Source organism: Schistocerca nitens, chromosome 1 (assembly GCF_023898315.1).
Source record: "Schistocerca nitens isolate TAMUIC-IGC-003100 chromosome 1, iqSchNite1.1, whole genome shotgun sequence".
Lineage (NCBI taxonomy): Eukaryota > Metazoa > Arthropoda > Insecta > Orthoptera > Acrididae > Schistocerca > Schistocerca nitens.
The window spans coordinates 496,463,246-496,484,885 of NC_064614.1; the positions used below are offsets into that span (position 1 = coordinate 496,463,246).

General features: G+C 37.5%; 1 protein-coding gene across 1 annotated transcript in view; it reads left to right on the forward strand.

Moving 5' to 3' along the window:
- LOC126252714 (5-phosphohydroxy-L-lysine phospho-lyase-like) overlaps positions 1-20,935 on the forward strand; it is a 334,596-nt gene extending 313,661 nt beyond the window's left edge. Inside the window, exons 10-11 of the mRNA XM_049953620.1 lie at positions 7,114-7,305; positions 20,561-20,935. Coding sequence (XP_049809577.1) covers positions 7,114-7,305; positions 20,561-20,666 — 298 coding nt within the window. The 3' untranslated portion in view covers positions 20,667-20,935. The remainder of the gene's footprint in view (positions 1-7,113; positions 7,306-20,560) is intronic.
- Positions 20,936-21,640: the final 705 nt, after the last annotated feature.

Here is a 21,640-nt window from a genome sequence, read left to right on the forward strand (position 1 = left end):
AGAAATTTCATTCAAACGAATAAAATTCATGAAATAAGGCATTCCAATATTGTTTTTAAATAAAGAAAATATGAAGCACCGCACAAGGTTTGAACTCATAACCTTCCACTTGGCAGCCCAACACCTTGACCGTTCCGCTACCTCAGCTTATCGAACAGTGTAACTCCATAAGGACTCTAACACCTCACGCAGCTACTTATAAACACTGTTGGTATGACTATGAATTACTCATTCTTCGTCGAAGTACAATAGGAAATAAACAATTACCGCTGTTCTTTATTGCGAAAAAGCAGTTCGTGAGATTGAAACAAACACCTTTCTTTGCTATCGCCTGAATTAGGAGTCTTATTGCTTGTTTGGTTTAATTTAATAGAATATGAAGCAATTGGTACAAAGAATGCTTTTTCCAAACTTTCTATAAAAGAAAGTCTGCTATCAAGACATTGCTTTTGTTCTATTACTTTATTTATGACTGAACGTTTCTAAAACTGAAGACACTCGCCCGCGCTCTGCACTGCAGTCGAGATCTGGCAACGTCATTCTCTGTTCATTGGCTGACTGTGTTTTGTGACGTCAGATGCGCAGAACGAACCTAAACTCGGCCGCCAAGATATATGACGCGCACTTTAGTGCATCACTTTCATGTAGTCTTCCCCAAAGTAGCCTATCAGAAAAGGCAGGGTCACAGTAAGAAATGGATTACAAAAGAAATAATTGAACTCAGGACTATAATGAAGAAACACAGACAAGTATGGAATATGGAGACATGTAAACAGTATCAGAAGAAGTACAGGCAATTAATAAGAAAAACAAAGCCATTTCAATAAACAGAGCCATAGCAAATTCAAATCAAAAAAGTAAAACAATATGGGACATAATCAACAATGAAAGATATAGCCAAAAAAGTGTAAAAAACAGCAATTCTATTAAGTCAATGAGAATTGATGACAACATAGTTACAGATGGAACAATATATGAAACAACTATTTTATAGATGCTGTACAAAAGTTAAAAGGGGAAACAAATCATCAGTGGTTGAAGCATGCTTAAACACTTGGCCAACCATCCCACTCAATGTTCCTGAAACCAGTGACAAAAACAGAACACATAAATATAATCCAGAAATTAAAACCCAAAAAGTCTGCAGGAGATGATGAAGTATGAAATTATTTATTAAAACACATGAATGAAGAAATAATCAAACCTCTTTTGGACATTGCAAACTGCTCATGTAGAGAATGAGTATTCCCATAAAAATTAAAAGTAAGCAAAGTAGTTCCAGTATTTAAGAAATCAGAGATATTAATTACAGAGTGCCTCAAGGATCTGTTCTTAGCCCACTTCTGTTCAACCTATTTGTAAACAATATTGATGTCAGTGAGAAAGATAAAAAAATACTATATGCAGATGAAGCGACACTAATGAATGTAGAAGAACAATCTTGAAACACTGGAAAGAAGTGCATTTATGTCAATAAATATCACAGTACAGTGGCTTATACAAAATTACTTAATTTTAAATCTAAAAACACAATGTTCATGATGTTCATAAATAAAGAAAAGAAAGAACACATAGATGTATTCATAGATGAAACAAGACTGGAAGAAGTTACCACTATTAAGTTTTTGGGGGTTACAGTTGACAGTAAGCTCCAGTGGAGTCAACAAGCAGATAATGTTTGCTGTAAATTAAGCACTGCAACATTTGTTATGAAACAGCTTGCATATTATGCCAACAAGGAGCTTCTATATGCAGTGTACCGTGCTCTATTTGAGCCATACCTACAATATGGAGTTACTGTTTGGGGAAGTTACAGCAGCAAAAATACAAAAAGAATATTTACATTGCAAGAAAAAGCAGTTAGGACCATCTTGAACAAGAAACAAAGAGATTCATGCAGAACTGTTTTCAAAGCCTAAAAATACTGGCATTTCCTTCTCTACACACTTACAAAACAATAATATAATCAATAAAAGGAAATGCAGTACTAGAAAGATATGCAGACTTTCACACATATGAAACAAGAAATAAAGGCCAACTGAGAAGTATATAACACTGACTGAGAGATGCTGAAAAAGCTCCTCGATACTCGGGTGTCAAATTCATATAGTGCCTTCCAAAGAGTTTACAGGAAAATGTGTGCAAAAAGACATTCCAAAAACTTGTAAAAGATTATTTAATGTAAAACGAAATTTTACATTGTAGAAGAGTATACGAGGTGTGGCTAGAAAAAAACCGGACTAGTACTGGTGAAACAATAAAACGAATGCAATAAGGCTGAAAGTCGCGTGGCCTATCACGTGACTCTCGCTCCGCCTACTGCTCGATTTTCATCTGCCTCCTGCACTCAGTCTGCCCGTGGCGTCTGTTTTAAGTAGTTGACGTTTGGTCTGTGCGTCGGAAAATGTTGAGTGTACAGAAAGAACAGCGTGTTAACATCAAATTTTGTTTCAAACTAGGAAAATCTGCAAGTGAAACGTTTGTAATGTTACAACAAGTGTACGGCGATGATTGTTTATCACGAACACAAGTGTTTGAGTGGTTTAAATGATTTAAAGATGGCCGCGAAGACACCAGTGATGACACTCGCACTGGCAGACCATTGTCAGCAAAAACTGATGCAAACATTGAAAAAATCGGAAAACTTGTTCGACAAGATCGCCGTTTAACACAAGATCGCCATTTAACAATCTGCTCTGATTGTTAAACTGGGTTTCCATCTGAGCTCTTGATGTTCATATAAGTGGTTCTCCTATCTCCAAAGGTCTCTTTAATTTTCCTGTAGGCAGTATCTATCTTAGCCCTAGTGAGACAAGCCCCTACATCCTTACATTTGTCCTCTAGCCATGCCTGCTTAGCCATTTTGCACTTCCTGTCGATCTCATTTTTGAGACGTTGGTATTCCTTTTTGCCTGCTTCATTTACTGCATTTTTATGTTTTCTCCTTTCGTCAATTAAATCCAATATTTCTTTTGTTACCCAAGGATTTCTACTAGCCCTCGTCTTTTTACCTACTTGATCCTCTGCTGCCTTCACTACTTCATCCCTCAAAGCTACCCATTCTTCTTCTACTGTATTTCTTTCCCCCATTCCTGTCAATTGTTCCCTTATGCTCTCCCTGAAACTCTGTACAACCTCTTGTTCTTTCAGTTTATCCAGGTCCCATCTCCTTGAATTCCCACCTTTTTGCAGTTTCTTCAGTTTTAATCTACAGGTCATAACCAATAGATTGTGGTCAGAGTCCACATCTGCCCCTGGAAATGTCTTACAATTTAAAACCTGGTTCCTAAATCTCTGTCTTACCATTATATAATCTATCTGACACCTTTTAGTATCTCCTGGGTTCTTCCATGTATACAACCTTCTATCATGATTCTTAAACCAAGTGTTAGCTATGATTAAGTTGTGCTCTGTGCAAAATTCTACCTCTTTCATTTCTTAGCCCCAATCCATATTCACCTACTACGTTCCCTTCTCTCCCTTTTCCTACACTTGACTTCCAGTCACCCATGACTATTAAATTTTCGTCTCCCTTCACTATCTGAATAATTTCTTTTATTTCATAATACATTTCTTCAATTTCTTCGTCATCTGCAGAGCTAGTTGGCATATAAACTTGTACTACTGTAGTAGGTGTGGGCTTCATATCTATCTTGGCCACAATAATGCGTTCACTATGCTGTTTGTACTAGCTTACCTGCATTCCTATTTTCCTATTCATTATTAAACCTACTCCTGCATTACCCCTATTTGACTTTGTGTTTATAACCCTGTAGTCACCTGACCAGAAGTCTTGTTCCTCCTGCCACCGAACTTCACTAATTCCCACTATATCTAACTTTAACCTATCCATTTCCCTTTTTAAATTTTCTAACCTACCTGCCCGATTAAGGGATCTGACATTCCACGCTCCGATCCGTAGAACGCCAGTTTTCTTTCTCCTGATAACGACATCCTCTTGAGTAGTCCCCGCCCGGAGATCCGAATGGGGGACTATTTTACCTCCGGAATATTTTACCCAAGAGGACGCCATCATCATTTAATCATACAGTCAAGCTGCATGCCCTCGGGAAAAATTACGCTGTAGTTTCCCCTTGCTTTCAGCCGTTCGCAGTACCAGCACAGCAAGGCCGTTTTGGTTATTGTTACAAGGCCAGATCAGTCAATCATCTAGACTGTTGCCCTTGCAACTACTGAAAAGGCTGCTGCCCCTCTTCAGGAACCACACATTTGTCTGGCCTCTCAACAGATACCCCTCCGTTGTGGTTGCACCTACGGTACGGCTATCTGTATTGCTGAGGCACGCAAGCCTCCCCACCAACGGCAAGGTCCATGGTTCATGGGGGGGAGGGGGGGGGGAGCAATTGGTATAACAACACACAAAATGAAAACTTATCTCTGTAACAATCTGCATCTCTGTAGGCAACAAGAATTGGACATATATTATACAGAATGTTTTATTCAAATTAATCTATACTACAATCTCCTAAATTATTTACTGTTCCTCCTATAACTCTTGTACAAGCTGTCTTTAGCCGATTGATATCTCCAAGTATCTTCCACATATGAAACCTTCTCTCATGATTCGTAATCCATATACGAGGAATGGTTGAATTGTTCTCTTTAAAAAATTTTGTCAGGAGGTTTATTTTTCATTCCTTTGCCTTATTTCATGTACTCCTAATATTTTTCATTCTCTTCCTATTCCTACTACTGAATTCCTGTCCTCTGCCGCAATTAAAATTTTGTATCCTTTCACACAACAATAACTTTTTACTTCATCAAATGTTTTTTTTTTCCATCTCTTCATCAGCTGTAGAGGTAATTGTCATATAGTCTTATAGTACTGTGGTAACTCATGTCTTTGTGTTTGTCTTAGCCATGATGATCTGTTCACTATGCTGGTCATACTACTTTAATTTCATTCTTCTTTTCTTGTTCACTGTTGGATCTGCTACTGCAATTCCCTTAGCTGATTTTATAACACTGTTCTTTCTGCCACCCCACTTCAATAATTACCCCTGTAATTAAATATAACCTATTCATTTATCTTTCCTAACTCTGTAAAGTGAACCTTTGATGATTTGTAGCCCACTGATGACAGTTTTTTGGAGCTATAATGTCAGCTCACCAAATGTTGTTTCATCAATAAAGAGTACCAATAAAAGAAATTCCATAATGTTGGTGGTGTGGTACAACCAGCAACAAATTACTTCTCATGGAGGAAAATCCACTATCAGTTATCCATGCAATAATTGCAGTGGTAGGTATATTATCTTTTTAGAACTCCAACATTCCACACTCCAATTCCTCCAATGCAGATTTATTTTTTCTGATGACAAATCTTCCATTATCAAGGCTTATCATGTACAATTCATTCTGTTGTATACTATGTTCTCTGCCATTGCAGCCTGTTCCACAGTACAGGACTTTCTCTCTGTGGTTGTTCATCCTTACAGTCAGATAATGTGTTGATAAACAGAGGTTTGCAACTTTTAGACGTCAGCCTTTGTATGACAGTTCACTGCGCAGGTAATTCTCCCTTTACTGGATTACACAATATGAGCTATGAAGCTGTAATGTATTGTGTCAGGAGAATGTGTAGCAGATATTTAGCATTAGGAGCCATCACAAGGGTACTGACCATGTGCTAAAGAAATTAATATTAGGTTTAACACTTACAATAGTATCTTATTTGTATTTATCAAATTGTTATGATAAAAATATATCTGCTTGACATGAATTTCATCTCCTTTACTTGTCAGACATTTTATAATGAATACATGTAGGCAATTTGTTTTCCATAACTCATTGGCATAAACTACCTGTTCATTTCTTATCTGTTTACATCTTCCATCTCAAGAGAACATAGGGTAGTCAAATATCAAATACTCATATTTACCTACCAAGTGTAGCCTTTTTTCTTTCTCTTCTTCAAAAATTCCATTCAACATGTTAATAGTTTGTCACCAAACTTAAAAAGCTATAGTCCATAAAAACTTTAGGAATGAAGGAGACCACTCACAAAATAGCAGAAGCATTGCATCATCGACAGGCACACACAAAAGAGAATGAATACTTGCTAGCTTTGAGAATAGAATAAATCCTTTGTTGAGCTAGAGTACACTCTCTCTCTCTCTCTCTCTCTCTCTCTCTCTCTCTCTCTCTCTCTCTCTCTTTCTCTCTGTCTAGGACGGGTGTAGGGACTGTGTGTAGGGATTGTGTTGGATGGATTGGTTGGGGGGAGAGAGAGAGTTAGGAGGCAGGAAGAGGGATTGCAAGTGGGTAGTTAGTGGCTTGGAGGGAGGCAGCAAGTTTGCTAACTAGGAATGTGGGAGGGTGGGGCGGCAGGTGCATGGTGTGCTCATGCAAGTACTTCAGCACTTGTGTACTCATGCATTTGACTCATTAATGTTCTCAGTCTATATTCTTAATATCTTTGTGAAGAATTTTTGTAGTAGTGTTGTAACTCTGTACTGTTGTCTGTTTTAAGTGAGAGAAGAGAAATATTAGTTACAACAATTGAGAATTCTTAAAATAATAAGTTTCTTGAAGAAGTCTCTGCAAGATGTAGTATTAATACCAGATGTAATTCTTATTAAAAGCTTCTGTATTTTGATAAGTTATCCCTGGAAGTTAATTTTTCTCAGAAAATGTTTCTAAAGTTAATGAAAATATACAGATTAAACTATTTCCTTCATTTTAAATGCCCTAAAGGAAAACTCATCCATACTGAAACATAAGGAGTTAGGCATCTTCGTTAATTCTAAGGTATTGTTTTTTCACTTCAAGCTATGATCTACCTGCAGTTCCAAAATCTGAGCACTACTTACTTCTTGCATCCCATAACCATAACTACTGGTATTCTATGAGAATTATAAGCCTTGACAACATTATAATTTCAATAAATGCAGTATTTTCAGCTGTATGCAATTACTCTTCCATAAGAAATAATTACAGATTAGGAAAGACCACTTGAGTGTAATAGAAGGAAAGAAAACTGTGGTGATGTGCATTTTAAATGAATCTTCTTGAAATGGACAATGAAATTATAGCCATAAATGTTCTAAACATTTGTGCTAGTAACTACAAAAATGCTCTTTCTTTCCACAGGTTAAAGGATGAGTTTGTCATAATAGCCAATGAAGGTGAACATGGCAACATATTAGTACTTATGCCTCCACTATGTCTGTCTGTTGATGATGTCAGTTACATAGTCAGTAAACTGGACAAAATCCTTACAGAGGTTGAAGTTGTGGATAGTCATGCCATATATAGCATCCTCAGCAATTCTCTTCCAGACAGGTAGGAAGTATACATTGATATAATGAAGACTGCACTTTAGTATAGTATTTGATAAGTAAGCTGTTGCCAATGCTCGTGTGTGATGATACTGTAATGACAATTGTTACTAAATTTGCAAATGACAATTGAATATTACTTTTTAAAAATTATCATGGTATGTTACCATGTGTTACATAGATTCAAGTGGCAGGTATTCTGTCACATGGGTGCTAGAATTGTGTCCCAAATTTGACAGCAAAGTCATTAGTGCAGTCCAGTGCCTAACAATGAAAGCCGATTATTACACAAAGACAATGAAGTGAAAATGTGGGTAGAAATGAACTGCCTCCCATACAAAGAATACTCTTACAGGAGGAATTTCCCTTAAGGGATCAAACTTCAGGAGATGATTCTTCTCCTGGTGAGAAAGGAACAAAAAATTGATAGTGACATATATCCAGAAATGGATGGTGCGTGTACAATAAAGGAATTAGAATTGGGACATTACAATTCACATTACATGATACTGATTTTGCCCATTACAAAAAATATGCAAAGTGTCCAACATAGGGTGCAAAGCAAGTGTTCTCACATTGCATTATGGATTGCCTCACTCTTTTGAATGATCCAGGCTGTAGCTGAATGCTGTAACAGACTACACAACTATGCTGTTCACGTGTTTGCACATCAGCAACTAGTTCAGCATATACAATAGTTTTCCAGAAGCCCCCCACAAGTAAAGTTCAAGGGGGATCAAAGTGGCCAAGCCAAGGGGCCTCCTAGTCCTATCCATTGCCTGGGTATAATGTTGTTGGGGTGTTGAACAGTGATACAGAAATGGGCTGTAAATCCATCTTTATTGACCAGATTACTTCTTGTCTTGTTATAGCCACGTCCAGCAAAAGAGGCAGAATTTTCTATAGGAATTCTTCATGTGTATGTCCATTAGGTGGTGCAGCAAAACAAATTGTCCAAATAAGGGGTTACCAACAATCCCTGTTAAAACTTTGGTGTTAAATTGTTGCTGATGAGATGATTCAACCAGACCTTGTGGTTTTTCTGTAGCCTATTGATGATGATTGTGTAGGGTTATGATGCCATCTCTACCAAGTGTCATTTCATTCATGAGAGTACTGATGACAGACATCCAATAACGAAGGTGGTGTGTTGCAGCAACCAGTGACAAAGCTTTTCTCATGGAGGGAAATTTACTGTCAGTTATTACTGCACCTGTTGCAAATTATGGATAGCTTCGGTTTTCATGTAGGGGTGCACAACACCAACCTATGTACCTGGAGCATGTACTGTGGTTGGTCTCTATATCCTGTAGAAACCGTTGTTCAAGAGCTGGTGTACATACATCCCATGGCTGCTTAGATTGTTCATTTCTCTGAAAGGACTCGTGCTCACACAAATGTCGAAAATTGGGTGCGAAGGTTTTGTGAGTTGTATGGCACTGTCTATCAGGGTAAGTGGCTTTGTAAACCTGTATGGTCTATGTCATTCACATATGCTTGATAATAGACAAAAATCATCTCTTCAGGCCCCTGGAGAGAATAACATTTCCTTGTGCTTGAGTTTATCTGCAGTCACATAAACTGCAACATGGAAAATAATGTTGACAAGTATACATTAACTAAATAATAAATTAACAACAAGTAATGTGTTAACATATTTTCCCAACACTAATTGCTTCGTTACAGACTCACCATTCATTTCTGGACATATGTTGATATGAATTTTTTTGTTCCTTCTGAAGTTTGTCACCTTATTCAATACTGACCCTGTATATTTTGAATGTCATAATGTAGTGGAAATATTTTGTTAGTATGACTTCTTCTGGAATTAAAAATTTAATTACAAATATTAGTATGGGCTTGGAACCAAACCTGGACTTTTATGCTGCAGCTAGTGATTCTAACTACTACACCAGGCTAAATGATGCACAGGGTGTCACTTCTTCTCCTGTGAAAACAGTGACCTGCTACTTAAGAGACTTTTACAGAGCCAAATGTGGCTTTCTGGTTCTAGTTCTTGTGAAAGATTCGTAGGATGATGAGTAGTACCTAAGTGTATGACTTTCTCTATTATTGTGTTAGACAGTAGTGGCATCGACTTCTAAAATGTCTGTGTGTATGTCAAACTCCCTTGATGGTTGTCCCTAGTAAATGTCTGTGTGTATGTTTAACTCCCTTGATGATTGTCCCTAGTATTTCACCTCTGCTCATGTCTCTGATAACTAAGCTATCCAACTTTCTTGGTACATCATATTACCTTCATACGTTATACAGTTTTAGCCTGTTGACACTATCATGTTCCATGTAATAATCTATAAATATTGCCTAAATTATTCTTTTATACTCTCAGTGTTTCCCCAGCATTTGCTTCATTGTAAGTATTACATTACCAACGTGAAACCCTTCCAAATAATATGGAAGTACCTGTTCAGTCAACAGATTAATGAAAGGAGTATGTGTGGCAGATCTTGCAGTTCATTTTGCTACTCTTCTTCTGCACTGGGATAATTACAGATGATTTCCAATCTTCTAAAATTTTGTTACACCTCCATATTGACTGAACAAGGCTATAGTTCTTCCTGCAGTATTTTCCCTCCTGCCTTCAACATATTTGCAGTTGTTCTGTCCTAACTGAGGATCTTTCAGTATTCTTTCTTCCAGTCACTTCTCTCACATCTTTCTCAGTGACTACAAACTCACTTTCCATCTTGTATCTATGCTCAAAATTTATGAAACTGTTATTTGTGCATTCAGCAGTCTCTCAAAAGCTTCATACCCTCTTTCCAATATCTTCTCCTTGCTTGTGAGCATCTGTCTCAGTTGTTAATGATCTGTGCCTCTGTCTTGCATCTGTCCTATTTTTCATCTTATGTTCTGGAACATTTGTGAACTGTTATTCTCATTACTCATTCTCTCTATTTTCTCTATCATGTTCAATACAAAATTCCACTTCTTAATTTGTAAAATCTTAGCTGCTAGCTCTTTTCTATTCTTGGATACTTTCTTTTTGCTCTCACATTGATTGTCTTGCGTATACAGGTCTCTTACTTTCCATATGGCTTTCATAGTCCTCCCACATGCCACTTGGAACCATGTCCTCTTTTGTCTTTGAGTTTTCTTCTAATATTTCATCTGTTGCCCCTAGCACAATTGCTAGTGCATCTGCCCATTTACCACTGATGTTCTTGTCCTTTTTCTTTAAGTCTTGTGTACAGATTTGAAGCTATTTCTAGCACTGATTCAGAATTGTTGGCTCACTTCTGGATGCCTTTGCCTTACTGTATAAAATTATTTTGCGATGTGGTATTTCAGTCTTCTGTAGCACATCTCTGGCTACATGCTGCAAATAACTGGGATATAGTCTGCGTCAGCATCTCCTCACATCAATAACATTTCTCTCATGCCTCCCTTCTGTTGGAATTAGGTCTATTTGTATGGTTCTGAAGCCCTCAGGTGATTTGAATGGATACCTTTGTGTAGGAACATCATTATGGTAACAAGAAGTTTCAGGTTTGCTGTAAAACTGGTCAACTGCAGTCCATTTTCATTTATTTAGCATATATAGGATTTTCCTCCATATTGTGTGTCTATAGATCATTCCTTATCCTTGCTTGACATTGAATTTACCCAACATTTTTAATTTACCCAATATTTTTTCACTTGCATGCTGCTAATGTTTATCATAGAGTTGACTAGCTTCCACCACAATCAATCTGATCCTCATCGCTGACTTTGCTTAGTACATGTGCATTCACCCACATGATGTTTTGTTATCTGACCATGACACAATAAATATGCATAAACATATCACCACTAAAGAAGAGGTATCAAAAATGAAGCCTAAATGAACAAAAATGTAATAGCCTTAAGAAAGAAGATGCTGGAAAAAAATCTTCATAGCATCATAAAGTGACATATTTTATAAATGTCTTTTCTTACTATCTATATTTTCTTACTATTTCAATATAATATGCCCAGTAAAAAGACTAATACCAAACTCATCAATAAAAACAAAATGGATAATGAAGGATGTGTTGGTTTCTAGGAATGAGATAAAAAGGCTTGCTGGCCTATTGCAGATACAAATTGTACAAAATCAAACTCACAGGAACATACCAATAAACAATATATGACCAGCAAAACAAACTATAACAGAACTGAATATCATCATAAAGCACTTCAATTACTATTTTACTATTTAACAAATACTAAATACAGGGGTAGAGGAAAAGAACTGGTGAGGTTTAGGAAATGGGGAGAGTTTGGAAAAGGCATCAGGACCCTAAATCAGGGAAGACTTACTGAACAGGATGAGAAGGAAAGATTGATTGTTGAGGACTGCACTGGATCAGTCTATCTTTTCCTTGCATTGTTAAAAGAGAGTTAAGAAAGGCATAGTTACTGTGAAGAAATGCTGAGAGTGAAGAAATTAACATAAATTAAGGTCAGATGTGTAGCCAAAACCAAAGACATGTTGTAACGCCAGTTTCCAGCTGCAGAGATCTGAGAAACTGGTGTCTGGGGGAAGAATCCAGATGGTACATGGAATGAAACAGGCACTGAGGTCATGACTATCATGTTGTAGAACATGCTGAGCAACAGGATATTGTGTTTTGCAGCATACATTGTCTGCCTACACCCATTCATCCTAACTGATAACTTGGTGGTAGTCATGCTGATTTAAAAGGCATTACAACATGTCCTCGGTTCATGCCATCCACCTGGCCTACATTTACATTAATTTCTTCAGTCTCAGCATTTCTTCACAGTAACTATTCCTCTTTCCACTCCCTTTAAGTGTTCTATATCTTCCATTTTCTGACTTTCCTATTTTTCTCTGCTCCCCTTTCATCTGTATCACATACAATGCACTTAGCTTTCCACTCTTATTAACTCATGCACAACCATAAAACCATGCAGAATTGCTGGAATATCATCTATATAAATTAAATACTGTATGGATGAGCCCAAGAATCCTCTTAATGCAACTAATCAACACATCATTCCTGGAAGGAATTTTTCCAAACTGCTCAAAAACAATATTGATAAAACCAATACTAAAATGGAAAATGAATACAAACCACAAAATTATAGACCCATAGCTCCTCTACCAGTCATCAAAAATATCTGCATGAGCTTATGCACAGAGACTCATTGCATTTCTGATGAAATATGAATTAATCAACAATAACCAGTTTGGCTTCAAGAAAGATAAATGCACCATATATGCTGGCATAGAACTCCATAGTGTTGATGGATCCAACATAGGGATTGACTGTGTAGACCACAAAACTTCAGTAGAAATATTAGGAGTATATGGTATAAGAGGCAATGCAAGAGACTGGGTCATATCATACCTGAAAAACAGGAGCCAATATAAAGAAATTACAAAAATGACAGAATAAAAAATAAGACATGAAGTGAGAATTCTACATGTCACTGTCCCACAAGTTTCCATTCTTGTCCTATTACTTTTTACTTTAGATGCAAAACACATCCTAACATTATCAGTTATGGTAATTTTGTAACTCATCCAGATGACACATATGTAATGTTCAAGGATAAAGACACAGAAAAATCTGGAAATAATAATCAACTTAGAAGTAAATACTGCTATATAAAGATTTACTGAATGAAATTTGCATAGCAACAATATTAAAACACTTCATCTAAATTTAAAACTGAAAAACCAACACAATGAAGATATCAACACTGGTATAGATGAGTACATAGTAGAGAACTCCAAATACACAAAATTCCTTGGAATAATAATCGATGAAAATATAAACTGTAATAAGCACATAGAATATATATTTGGAAAACTCAGCTTGAACCTAAATGTGCTGCACAAACTGAGCTACCTAAAAGACACAAATACTATGAAAATGATACACTGTGCACTAACAAAAACAAACAATGGGATCTCCAGGCCAGAATACCAACAATGTAAGGAAAAGATAGATTGCTACTTACCATAAAGAAGACACATCAAGTTGTTGACAGGCACAGTTAAAAGCATTCACACACACACAACTACAGCATCTTGGGCCGGAATGAAATGAAACTATCACATGGGATGCAAGCAGCAGTCTGGATGGGCAGGGGAAGGGAAGGAATGGTAGTGTATGGGTGGGTAGAAATACGAACACTGTCTGGTGGCGTGTGCAGGGACTAGAATGCCAACAGGTGAAGTATTAGGAGGGTGTGGGGTAGGGATGTGGGGATAAAAGGAGCAAAGAACGAGAAGAGCGGGGAAAGACAGGCAGATGTGTTGGCAGAGGGCTGCAAATAAACAGGATGTTAGATGAGAATGGGGAGGAGATGATAGGACAGAGAAGGTGGAAACTGTTGCGTAGAAGATGTGGGGTAGTATGTTACCATAGTTTGAGGGTGGGATAATTATGAGAGCGGAGAATGTGTTTTAAGGATAAGCCCCATCAGTGCAGTTCAGCATACATGATCACTTTTTTGTTTACAGCAGTGAGCATATTATAAGATAAAGAGCAGAGGTCAAAGAGCAGAGTCCTAGTACTGAATCCTGAGCTACTCCATATTTTACATGCAGAAAATCAGAGTAGACATTTCTTTCTGTATTTCCAGCTTTTATGTTTTATTTCAACACTGTTGCCTGTTTTCAACAAAAGTTTTTATTACTTCAGCAGCTTTCCCACTTATGTCATGGCAGTACAGTCTTTTTAGAAGAGTTTTATGGCAGACACAGTCAAAAGCTTTTGAAAGGTCTAAATAGACATTAGATACTTTCTTTTGATGGTCCAATGCCTCACTGATGTGTTTTATGAAGTTTGTCACTGTAGTCTTGGTGGATCTTCCCTTTCTAAATTCAAAAATATTGCACACTTGTTGTGGATTGGTCACTTCCTTCCCCTCCCTTTTCAATGCTATATTTGTATCTTTCAAGGCATGCAATTCTTTTCTGTTTTCATTTATATAGTTCCACACTGTTTTAGAGTTGTTAGAAGAAGACTGTATTTCAGATTTTTGGTGGCTGGCCTTTGCTTCTCTTATCATCCTACTATATGTTTCTTCTTACACTTGTAAGCCTCATGACCAACTTGAGCCTTTCCTTTCTGATATGTTTCAAAGAGTTCAATTGGTTCATCTCTCGCTTTTTTAATTTCTGTGGTGAATCATTTTTTGTTTGGTTTACACCTAATAGTTCTGCATATATACACCACAGGAAGATTACCAGCTCTTTTCTACACTGTCCTCTATGTACAAGGTGCTATCAAAAATTTTCAGGAGTGGTGCTGCCATCTGTTGAAAACCTTACCTTTGGACTAATGGTCACCATCACCCTCGAAGTAGTTCCTATCTGCATATACACACCAGTCCCAGTGCTTCTGCCACAGGTCAAATGTTTTCTGGAAGTCCTGTTCTTTGATGGTGTTTATCACCACCAGCGATGCTTCTTGAATCCTCTCTACAGTGTCGAACCAGTGGCCTATGAACCTGAGTTTCAGTTTTGGTAATAGCACAAAGTCACAAGGTGCCAGATCTGGCGAGTATGGTGGGTGGGGTACAACGGCCATGTTGTTTTTTGCCAAAAAGGTCCTGGTAAGCAAAGACGTGTGACAGGATGCATTGTCATGATGCAGCAGCCAGTTCCCTTGACACCAAAGTTCGAGCCATCATCACCGCATGTTTCCACAGAGCCATCACAAAATGTCATGGTAGTATATGGAATTCACTGTCTGGTTGGGTGGGATGAATTCTTTGTGCGCAATTCCCTTGGTATCTAAGAAAACGGTGATCATACTCTTCATTTTGCTCTTCACCTGTCTCACTTTTTTGGGTTTTGGAGAGCCTGGACTCTTCCACTGGGATGATTGTTGCTTTGTCTCCGGATCATAACCATAAATCCAGCTCTTGTCACGGGCAATAACCCCTGATAAGAAGGTTGGGTCATGAGATGCGGTCTGATGAAGGTTCATGCACACTTCAACACACTGTGCCTTCTGATCGGCAGTCAAGGTCCTTGGCACAAATTCTGCAGTGACACGATGCATGCCCGATTCATCAGTCAACATTCATTGGCATGTCCTATAACCAATACCCACCTCATCCGCAAGGTCTTGAAAGGTTCAACGTCAATCTGCACGAACCAATTGTTGAAGTTTGGCAACATTGTCTGGTGTTGCGTGGCTAACAGGCCTTCCAGTGTCAGCATCATCTTCGACGTCTGTACGGCAGGCCCTGAACTAAGCATGCCACTCAAACACACACGTATGGCTCATGCTCTGTCCCCATTGAATCATTGCAAGGGTCTCTGTAGCATTTTTCCTGAGATTCACACAGAATTTGATACACACGCGCTGTTCTGTTCATGGATCCAACATAAAATCACCACACACTAAACACAGAGTATTACAGAAATCACTGTGGACACACAACATGTCCTCCCAACTGAATGCCACTCCGCACACTGTCTCATCAGATATGCAGTTCTCGCCACCTAGTGGTGCAAAGATCTACTACTTCTACCCAAGATGGCAGCACCAGTCCTGAAAATTTTGGATTCCATCTCGTACATATCATCCCACTTTTCAAAAATTCTAGCCCGCTCAGATTTCTAAGGTTAGTTCATCTAAATTCAGCCACTACATTTTCCTCAATTTTTGTGATCTCACAGTTCAGTTGTTTGTCCAAAATGGTCTGCAACAACAGTATTTATAACCTGAACTTTTTGTCTGTCTGTAGGTACATTTGACAGAACATGGTCTATTAATGTGCTAGATGTTTCTGTATATCTTGTTGGATTTGTTACATGAAACTGGAGACTGTATGTCTTTATAATGTCTTAAAAACTTCTTGGGTAGCCGCGAACTTTAAGTATGTCTATATTTAAGTCACCAACTATTATTACATAAGTGTCCGCCCCTGGTAGCTGAGTGGTCAGCGCAAGAGACTGTCAATCCAAAGGGCCCGGGTTTGATCCCCGGCTGGGTCGGAGATTTTCTCCGCTCAGGGACTGGGTGTTGTGTTGTCCTAATCATCATCATTTCATCCCCATTGACGCGCAAGTCGCCGAAGTGGTGTCAAATCGAAAGACTTGCACCAGGCAAACGGTCTACCCGACTGGAGGCCTTCGTCACACGACATTTCATTTTTCATTACGTAAGTGTATTTCTTTGTTAATTTATGCAGTAGCACATCAATTTCTAGTAAAAGTTTTTCAATGCATGAACTAGATGATCGGTATATTCCTAACACAATGCATCCCCCCCACCCATGAACTGTATTTGTACTGCTGCTGATTCAAAGTAAAATTCTGTACAGTTTGTGATGCTCTGTGGAGTCAATCCCCCGCTTTGCTGTCTGTATATAGAGTTACTCCCCCCTTTTATATACAGTTTTGCAGTAATATGCCACATTTTATATCCCATTAGATTGAATATCTTTAATTCATTCTCCTTTAAACCATGCTCAGTCGTTCTGAAAATGTTGGGCACTGCAGCAGCTAATAACACTTCTGATTCTTTTGATTTGTTGGATACATATTGAATAGTTTGATGCAGTATTTTTAAATTGAATTTCTTTGAATCTATTGCTCCACTTGTTATACTGGCTTTGTGTCTTACTCTTGGTGCTTGACATGGATCCAGGTGCTGCTGCTGCTGTCAGAAGATCTACTGCTGATGTTTGCACTGCTTTTGCTGTTGATACTGGAAATATTACTTCCATCAATACTAGTGTGATCCCCCTTTATTCTAAAAAAACTTCTTGCTTGTAATCTAGGGTAATAGGATCCTATTCTTTGCTAGGTTTGTCGAACAGTTCACTTAACTGAGAAACTGGCTTGGCCTTTCCTTTTCTATTTAGGCGCAGACCTTGGCCTGTATGATCTTTATGATTCATTTCACTAAGGTCTACCAATTGCATGTAGTTGAATTTGTCACACAATTTCTTTAGTTCAGAATTGTACAATTTCACTAGTTACCCCAAAGTATGATGCCATATGTCATAAGTGAATGGAAATATCCTAGGTATGCAGCTTTAATCATTTCCAAGTCACAAACAGATGAAACTGAGTGAATGGCAAATGCTGCTGAATTCAGTCTTTAACATGGGTCGTTGATGTGAACTTGCTAGTTTAGATTGTGATGATTAATAGTTTTGTGCTACTTTAGTATTCTCAAAATTATTAATTATCTATAATCTAATAAATTATAGCAATGTATCTTGATTGTGAACTGACTGCAAACCAAACACTGAGGAAGGGTTGGGTTGGGTTGTTTGAGGAAGGAGACCAAACAGCGAGGTCACATTTTCGTATCTGAAACAATCTTTATTAATCAGCTCTTCTGTTGAAGTACTGACCTTACAGATGACGTAGACACCATCTTTTGCAAATAATTTTAATTTCCTATTTTAATTTAAATTTCATTACACCAAACATTTAAACTTAAAAGCTACATATAAATTATGCAATGCTATTGTCAATAAATGATTTTCATTTATAAAAATCTGGTTGAGAAATCCCTTATTCAATATCTTTCATTGGACAACTTCATACAAAAATTTAGTGTCAAAATGGAAAAATATGCAAACTGTTGCTAAATCATTAGAAATGGAAATCAGTTTGGGGAATGTTAGCATTGTTTTCATGTGCAACATTGTATTACAGCCTGTGTGAGGAGTCACAGAGACCGTCACTACTGCTACACAATACAGGAAAAACAATATCTAATACTGAAACTTTGAGGTGATTTAGACATTCCACAATTTGAGTGAAGCAGTGTTTAACATCCTGTCAACAATGAGGTCTGTACAGATGGAGCACAAGTTAACACTGAGGAAGGGTTGGGTTGGGTTGTTTGAGGAAGGAGACCAAACAGCGAGGTCATCTGTCTCATCGGATTAGGGAAGGACAGGGAAGAAAATCGGCCATGCCCTTTCAAAGGAACCATCTTGGCATTTGCCTGGAGCGATTTAGGGAAATCACAGAAAACCTAAATCAGGATGGCCGGACGCGGGATTGAACCGTCGTCCTCCCGAATGCGAGTCCAGTGTGCTAGCCACTGCACCACCTCGCTCGGTCATTGAGGAAGGAAATTAGCCATGTTATTCCAAGGGAACCATCCCAGCATTCATCTTATTAAGTGATTTAGGGAAATCATAAAAAACTTAAATCTGGATGGTCAAATAGGGACTTAAATCACCATCGTCCCAAATATGAGCCCATGTTAGAAGACAGGATTATAGGTTGCTTCTAAAATCAGTGATATAGAGGATGTTGCAAGTCTTACAGCTTCAGTACAGACCTTTGCAATAGCTTCAGTGCTTTCGGGATAGCTCACCTGGCCAAATCATATATGGCAGGTATTACATCTTAATGTTTCTGGTAAGAGGCGCAGTTAATTACAAGATGCATCAAGTCCAACTAAAGCAGTATCCATACCGTTCCAGTGATTTGAAATGTGTTGCTTAGGTCTTTTCTTAGGGTAAATTCTTCTGAAACACAGAGTAGTAAAGTAAATATTTGTACAGTACAAACCGTTTGGTCATACATGGTAAAAATACAGTTGGGTGACCACACTTAAACAACATGATACCAAGCTTCTCAAGAACATTTGTAATGTAACATGATGATATTAATTGTTATTAAAACTTGTGCTGACTTGATAAGTATTTCCTGAATCTGTCTTTGTAATCAGTCAGTGAATCTGGTCACACTTCCTGAGAGACATAAACTTTCTGTAGTAACACCGATCACTTACCTGGGGACATAAAATATCTGACAGACAGGAAAGTAAAATTTGAAAGAAAATTTTCTTCTTGACAATTCCTTGTATTTCATAAAAGGCTTACTGATTCACATTTGTATGTTTAAATAAAAAGTTATAAATGATCAGCATGTAGCCAATTTAAAAATAAATTTTTGATACAGATGTAAAGTGACTTCTTTCACATCATTATGATTTATCTAACTAAATGATGCATGGAACAAGAAACTAACTATCTAATTAATCTAGAAAACTGGACAGAGAAATTCACCTCTGATTATACCCCGTTTAATTTCCTATAGCCATTTCTGAAGTTTTTGAGAATGTGGCCTAAGACATAATGCCAATGAATTTTTTCGGAGCAGAATTTGTTAATTCCCTCTCAGATTACATTCTATAAAAAATAATCAATAGAAACAGTCATAAAAATTTCACAATTTGGCCTTGGTAGAGCTAAAGAAGAAAAATTGTTTTATTGCTATATTCTATGGCATCATCAAAGCATTTCGTTGTGTGAACAACAAACTTGTACCAGGCAAACTAATTTATTATAGCATTAATGACATCTCCTTGCATGACTGTAATCTTATTTTAACAACAGAAAGTAAAAGGTTGCATTGATAACCTATGTCACATGAATACAAGTAAATTTAGACCAGTGGAACATATTACAAAGTGACCCACACTGAATCCACTCCTGTTCTCAATGCAATTGGAGATAGGAGTCATGTGTTTGTGATGTGTGATTGCTTGAGTGAACGTGTGTGTGTTTCCTTTCTGAAGAAGGCTTTGGCTGAAAGCTTAATGAGAAACAGTCTTTTCATTGTACCTGTCTGAAAATCACTGTGTCATCTTCACAATGAGTACCAATCTATCCTTTTCAGAATATTGTAGCATGGTGAGTGAGATGTAGCTGGGAATTTTAGTGAAAATGAGAGTTCTGATCTCACAGCTCATGTTAAACAGTCTGATGCAATTTTTGCAACATCTCACAATACATACTGATAATATAGTCCAGAGGCAAAAATAGAATGAAGTTAGACTGTGACACTTCTCTGCTAAACTTAAGTGTCAAATTACCTTTAGAGTGGGTATGTGTAGTGGAACTTTTCATGTTCCAGCTGCATGGTGAGCTACCCAATCAAAGTGCAAAAATACAATTAGTTCATTGCCCTGTTAATGGCAAGAGTATTAGATATGGTGGATTATGTCATGTAGACATGAATATGGTAGGAAACTTGATGCAGTCTTTCTGAAGGAACCATCCCAGTATCACATGAAGAGATGTAGGAAAACTTGACATGTGGGATTTGAAATCTGCTCCCACTGAATTTGAGCATAATGTCTTACTACTAAATCTCATCATTTGCATATGTCACTGTATAGTCTACAAAATTGGACAAAAAATTTTGTAACTGAGTGTTGGTGCATTGTGGTATTACAATAAGCCATTTATGAAACATATAAATAGAGATAGATAAATGATGATATTAATGTCTGTATCATTTGTTTCAGTACACAAGCAGAGTATGGAATGAGGTGGCCCGAAGACCAGCTAGAGTCTGATAATGAAGACAGTAGTGGCAGCTCCATAAGCAACCACTATGATTCAATGGACTGAAATATATTATTTGCAGTATTTTAATAAGTTATTATAAAATTACATTATGTAGTTTATTTGCCTTCAATACTTAATTCTATCTTCAGGAATCTGCAAATGCCCAAAAAATTGATGTGCATGATCCTATTATATACTGAACAAAAAAGACACATAGCTACCAAGATATGTAAAACTTTTTTCTGTTACTGACAGAAATATAATATTTTCCAGCAGCTGTTTATATTGTATAATAAATTTTTAATGAAAATAAATTTTTGGTAAATTTGAAATATACTTTTCATTTATATTATGTAGGCACTCAGTATCTTTAAGTTTGTAGTCACTTCGTTGCTTCTCATCAGTTCAACCACCAAGATATTTTTTGTGAGAGCTTTGTTTTTTTAATTTCCTAATAGCTGTTAATGAAACATTAATTTTCCATGCAGAATAAAAATATGTCAAAGAATGGATTTTACCTCATATCAACAGCAATATACAATAGAGCAGCAGTGAATACATCCTTAGTGTGTGTAACAACCACATAATACCAGTTCACTCAGAGCAGCAGCCCAGTCTCTTCATGCCATACCTGTTGCATATACAGACAATGGAACTCGCAAAAGTCAAAGAGCAGAAACCAGACTGAATGCTTTTTCTTGAGAATACAAAAGTTACACTGCAGGAAGACTATTGGCTTAGGCACGGCCAGATGATTATGTTGAATTCCAGTCCTGCTACTGATGGGCATGGCAGATCATTGAGTTGACCATCTACAGTCACATGCGGGCTCATGTGAGGTGATGCCATTTGGGGCATCTGGCCTCTGCAAAACTATATAGCAGTAACACACTGCCCAAAAGCCAGTGGTCTCTGCCCAGGAGGGATGTCCATATGTCAGGCCAGGGACCTGGACTTAAGTGTTTGCTCTGGCTCTGCTTGCATCATTATTTAGCCATGTATCTTCCTCCAGGGGAATACTACAGTCAGGAATAGTG